This window comes from Zingiber officinale, chromosome 2A (assembly GCF_018446385.1).
Source record: "Zingiber officinale cultivar Zhangliang chromosome 2A, Zo_v1.1, whole genome shotgun sequence".
NCBI classification, from domain to species: domain Eukaryota; kingdom Viridiplantae; phylum Streptophyta; class Magnoliopsida; order Zingiberales; family Zingiberaceae; genus Zingiber; species Zingiber officinale.
In genome coordinates, this window is record NC_055988.1 from 127,054,136 (window position 1) to 127,059,695 (window position 5,560).

General features: G+C 36.5%; 1 protein-coding gene across 1 annotated transcript; it reads left to right on the forward strand.

Annotated features, from left to right (window-relative positions):
* Positions 1-382: 382 nt before the first annotated feature.
* LOC122042256 (transmembrane 9 superfamily member 3-like) lies at positions 383-5,165 on the forward strand. Its single transcript, XM_042602272.1, has 7 exons — positions 383-660; positions 1,052-1,092; positions 1,177-1,759; positions 2,529-2,666; positions 2,802-2,958; positions 3,110-3,594; positions 4,703-5,165. Exons 1-7 carry the CDS (start codon positions 497-499, stop codon positions 4,920-4,922), a joined length of 1,788 nt encoding a protein of 595 aa, XP_042458206.1. The 5' UTR covers positions 383-496; the 3' UTR covers positions 4,923-5,165.
* Positions 5,166-5,560: the final 395 nt, after the last annotated feature.

Here is a 5,560-nt window from a genome sequence, read left to right on the forward strand (position 1 = left end):
AGATTTAAAAGTTAAATACCTAACAGTATTTACTCTACTCATATATATCTTATTTCAAGACTAATAATCATATATGATTTAAACTGACGAGACAGTACGACGAACCGATCAACTTTTATCATGATTCCCCATTCAATTATCTCTTCGGATAGGTCTAGTGATTAGTACATGAGGTGTTATCATAATAAGATTTGAGATTTGAATTTGTCGAGATAAATACCTCCTTTATGTGTTAGTCATTATTCCAAAAATTAATAACCGTCCTGATTTACCTTTCCATGTCGACGCTAACTTAAATTTCATCCCAGCCCTCCGTTCTCCGGTTTTCACATTTCATTGGAGCAGGTTCTGCACCTCCGTCTTTAACATTTCATGCCATTATTTCAATATGCTAATTGGACTCGACCCTACCCCGTGATCCCATCCCTATAAAATCGAATCGTATCGATCTGCAAGCTTCGAGGGGGCAGCCGATCTGAGAGATTTCGACCGGTCGATGGGAATGAGGAAGCCGGTGATGGATCTCGCGGTGTCGGTGGCTGCGCTTCTGCTGTGCTTCGGCGTCGCCGGAGTCGCGTCGGACGCCTCCAATCACCGGTACAAGAAGGGCGACCACGTTCCCCTCTACGTCAACAAAGTCGGCCCTTTCCATAACCCTAGGTGAGTCCTTGCCTTCTTCCCCTCAGATCTGGCACCCTGCTCTCCTGATCCGAGTGCATCCGCACTCCCAAGTTTAATTTGGAAGGTCGAGGTGAGGTGATGTTGAGGTCTTTGCTGGATCTGATCCGTTTAAAAAATTCTGAGTTCGTACTTTTGTTAAGGTTTCGTTTGGGTTATTCCATTCCTTCATTGAATGAACTTCTGAAGATTTCTATATCGTTGATTGTGAATTGGAGGTCAAAGAGCGACTGTGAAAGTAATTATGATTGCAGGGCGCTTTCAATTAAATTACGTGATATATGTTCAATGCTGAATGATTTCGTTTTTTAACTACTTTTCTAAAGATTTGATGTCTTTCTTACTCCTTTCACTTTTTTTTATACGTGCGCAGTGAGACGTATCGTTATTTTGATCTACCATTTTGCACCCCAGGTTTGTCTGTACTCCATACTCTCTGTTCATTTCGTTGTTTCTCTTTTTCATTGATTTGAGGATCTATTATGTTATTGGTGTCAGAGCATGTGACGGAGAAAAAAGAAGCACTTGGAGAAGTTCTGAATGGGGACCGTTTGGTAGATGCCCCATACAAGCTTGATTTCAATACAGACCAAAAGTATGAATTGCTTTGCAAAAAGAATCTCTCAAAAACAGATGTTGCCAAGTTCAGGAGTGCAGTCTCCAAGGACTATTACTTCCAGATGTACTATGATGATCTTCCTCTCTGGGGATTCATTGGAAAGGTTGACAAGGAAGGTAAAGACGTTGGGGAGTACAGGTACTTCCTCTATCAGCGCTTCCACTTTGATGTCTTCTACAACAATGACAGGGTGATTGAGATTACCGTTCACACCGACCCCAATATCATGTTGGATGTGACAGAAGATAAGAATATTGAAGTGGAATTTGTGTATTCTGTTAAGTGGAAGGAGACCACCATATCCTTTGAGAAGAGGATGGAGAAATATTCCCAGACTTCTTCACTACCTCATCACCTTGAGATCCATTGGTTTTCCATTATAAATTCTTGTGTGACAGTTCTTCTCTTGACTGGATTCCTTGGCACAATCCTCATGCGGGTGCTGAAGAATGATTTTGTCAAGTAATGAACCTTGCACATTTCTCTCTCTTTATTTTACCATTCACCTATTTTGCAATCATTTAGATTCTCTTGAGTATGTAGTATTTTATGGTGAAAATAATTTTCACCTTCCACAAAATTACAATTCAAGTTTGATAGTATTTTTGTTTGCTTCTTAGATCAATTCTTTCTTCATTTTTTTCTTGGTTCATTTTTTTCAATTTTATCTGTCAACTTTAAAACTCTATTCAGAGAATAATGGCAATGATTTGGCAGCTTAATTTTTCTTTGCTAAATCTCCTACCATAATATTTTTAGTAGAGATGTGGTTGGTGCAGTTCATCATGACATTGTCATTGAACAGTGAGTCCTGCTGTAATAGATATGAGAATTCACTTGATTGGTAGGCCAATGTAACATGCCATTCAGTGGGTTTCTTTTTTAACTTGAAGTATATACTTTTATGTGCTATTTCTATCTTTTCCTTATATTCTACATGGAGCCTTTATCTCACCCCAGAGCGTGCAATCCCTTAGTCATGATGTATAAGAAAGCAGATGGTATTTTGTTTTAAATCACTAGAATATGCAACATTGTTTTGGTTTAGTCTTCTTGGTGGTTTGGAGGCACTTGTCTAGACAGAAACTTGTTGCTTTACAAACTTAAAGATTTTCTTCACGGGAATTACTCAAAAATCTGGTGTTACATTGGAGTTGCCTCCTAGCATAAGATATATATAAATAGGGGTAAAAAAGCTGGCGTCCCATTTACCTCTTGACTTTTATTATAGGTATGCACATGATGAAGAGTCTGCTGATGATGAAGAAGAGACTGGCTGGAAATATATCCATGGTGATGTCTTTAGGTTTCCAAAGTACAAGTCTCTGCTGGCTGCTTGTGTTGGTTCTGGCACACAGTTATTTACTCTGTGAGTGTCTTGTAAAACCTTACATTTAAATAAACTTGTGAGGAAACAAAATCTGTTGAATTATCCTTTTTTCTCAATTGACAAATCTTATTTTATATTCAGCTCTCCTTAACCTTCTTTTCTCATTTATGACAGCACAATTTTCACTTTTATTCTTGCACTTGTTGGGGTTTTCTACCCGTACAATCGTGGGGCTCTTTTTACTGCACTTGTGGTCATTTATGCACTTACCTCTGGGATTGCTGGATATGCTGCTACCTCTTTTTATTGTCAACTAGAAGGGACAAACTGGGTATGCACTTTTATCTTCGACCTCCACTCATTATTTTTTTAAACTCTTCATAAGTTCATCTATGCATAGTGGCACTTTTACTTAATGCTTGCTAAAAATGTGAAATAAAACCAATCATAAAAGAATGTAACCCTTTCTTTTTGGTTGGCAGGTGAGGAATTTGCTATTGACTGGATGCCTTTTCTGTGGGCCTCTGTTCCTCACATTTTGCTTTCTTAACACTGTTGCGATTGTATATAGTGCCACTGCAGCACTACCATTTGGGACTATGGTTGTTATTGTCCTCATTTGGACGTTGGTGACCTCTCCGCTACTAGTCTTAGGTGGAATTGCAGGCAAAAACAGCAAATCAGAGTTTCAAGCACCTGTTCGCACAACAAAATATCCTAGAGAGATTCCAGAGTTGCCATGGTATCGACATACTGTTCCGCAGATGATAATGGCTGGTTTTCTTCCTTTCAGTGCAATCTATATTGAGCTTTACTACATATTTGCAAGTGTTTGGGGGCACAGAATATATACTATATATAGCATCCTATTCATCGTCTTCATCATCCTTGTCATTGTCACTGCGTTTATTACCATCGCGCTGACCTACTTTCAACTTGCCGCTGAAGATCACGAATGGTGGTGGAGGTACTGTAGATGTTCTACTCATTTAATTCACACATTTGAAAGCTTCTTATATGGTTAAGATTATTTCTCTTTTGTGTGTATGTAGACGCATTCTATGTTTTCTTTTTTGCACTCATCTAGTTTCTGTTTTGTGCTAGTTGCTCAGTGAATACCATTCTCAAAGATTACTTTGCTTGTCCACTATTTTTAAGCTAGTCCAGGCATGTAAATAGCTCCCTGCTAATTCACATCATTAGTTGTTTTCAGCCAAAAGTTTAGCTTCACATTTTCAATTTAACGTTAATTATATCAATCACTTAGTCTTTCTTAATGCTATCATCGGTTTCACTTCCTTGGCTATGTTATATAAAAATCTAAAGAGCACCCTTTTTTATTAGAATCGTTCAAAGGACGCTCCTTTCCCATTTATTATCAAAACAACATCCCTTCCCACCTCAAGACATTTTTGTTTTCAAAAATACCCTTGTTAGACATTGTTGTAGCAACTACGGGATCATAACTGCTACAATATAAATATTTCAATTCTGGTCAATACTAATAACACTACAATGTAGAGGTTACTATTCATAACTGCTATAATATGAATATTTTATCTCGTTAATATTGTATTATAATTGTTACAAATTGTAACTACTACAATATAGACAGTCTATTTCTGATCAACATTGAGTAATATTATGTTATGGTAGCTACGAGATCATAGTTGCTATAATTGTGTAACAGGTATGGATTGTATTGGTGACAATTGCATAGTAATTATGATCTCATATTTGCTACAACATTGCCGAAAACAAGTATATTTTTAGAAATAATAATAGGTTAAGATAGGAAAGTCCTAGTTATGTTTTTCTGGTTACTTCTAATTCTGCTAATAATTTGTTTTCTCTTTCAACCAATTGGGTTTACAAATGTATAATAGTGTTAGATTAGGTTTTGTCAAGTGCCCATGTTCTGTTGTAAGACTTATGAAAGTTGGAAAATTATATTTTACATTTCGCTGTAAAACCCTAAACCCTAACTAGGCCCATCTTTCCAATTTCACCTGAAACTGGTCACCATACTTTCTGTTGCTTGCGTCTAAATACAGACGCTGCTTTATCTGATCCAGGTCTTTCCTATGCGGAGGATCAACTGGCCTCTTTGTCTACGGATACTGTTGGTACTATTACTATGCTCGCTCCGACATGTCGGGTTTCATGCAGACCTCCTTCTTCTTCGGCTACATGGCTTGCATCTGCTACGGCTTCTTCTTGATGCTTGGCATGGTTGGCTTCCGTGCAGCGTTGCTCTTCGTCCGTCACATATACCGATCCATCAAGTGTGAGTAGATTAGGAATGAGAAGTTGTGTAAGCTTCGACTTCCTTTCAAGTAAGGAGAATTTACTCGATATGTTCGCTGCATTCGTTCTACGTGGGTATTATAATGGTCGACTTTTTTTTTTAATTTTTTGTCATTATCGATCAATTTTCGTATCGTCAACTTGTATGTTTGTAAGGCCTATAGAACGTGCATTCTTGAGATTTGTAAGACAGAATTTTTGGAATCACACTGTACTAAGAATTTATTTTCCCCTTTTTTGGCCATACATGTGTTATATACTTCCTAGAATAATGACTAATAAACAATATTATGTTCATGGTTAAGCTCTTTATTTTTTTGTCCAAAGACTCCAGTAAACATTATCAAATCCAAGTATCAGTGGCGTAGTTAGAATTTAAACTAGGAAGGGTGATTTTTAAAAATTTTAAAATTTAGTATAGGTCAATTTTCATCATTTAAAATTTAAATTTTGAATTTAATTTTGAATTTAAGGAGATAAAAATGAACTTAAATTTAAAATTTTTGTCATTATTATTAAGTTTTTAATAATCCATCGATGATCCCAAGTGTTTATCGATGACTTAAAATTGAAAAATTATTTATAATATTATTTTTTTTATAATATTTAGTATTCCTACATTAATA

What these genes read in the sequence shown, in the direction of transcription:
- LOC122042256 (XM_042602272.1), top strand. Translation starts at nt 497, where the DNA reads ATGGGAATGAGGAAGCCGGTGATGGATCTCGCGGTGTCGGTGGCTGCG. An exon ending in TCTACCATTTTGCACCCCAG is followed by an intron (nt 1,093 to 1,176) that starts GTTTGTCTGTAC and finishes TATTGGTGTCAG; the next exon opens with AGCATGTGACGGAGAAAAAA. An exon ending in GGCACACAGTTATTTACTCT is followed by an intron (nt 2,667 to 2,801) that starts GTGAGTGTCTTG and finishes CATTTATGACAG; the next exon opens with CACAATTTTCACTTTTATTC.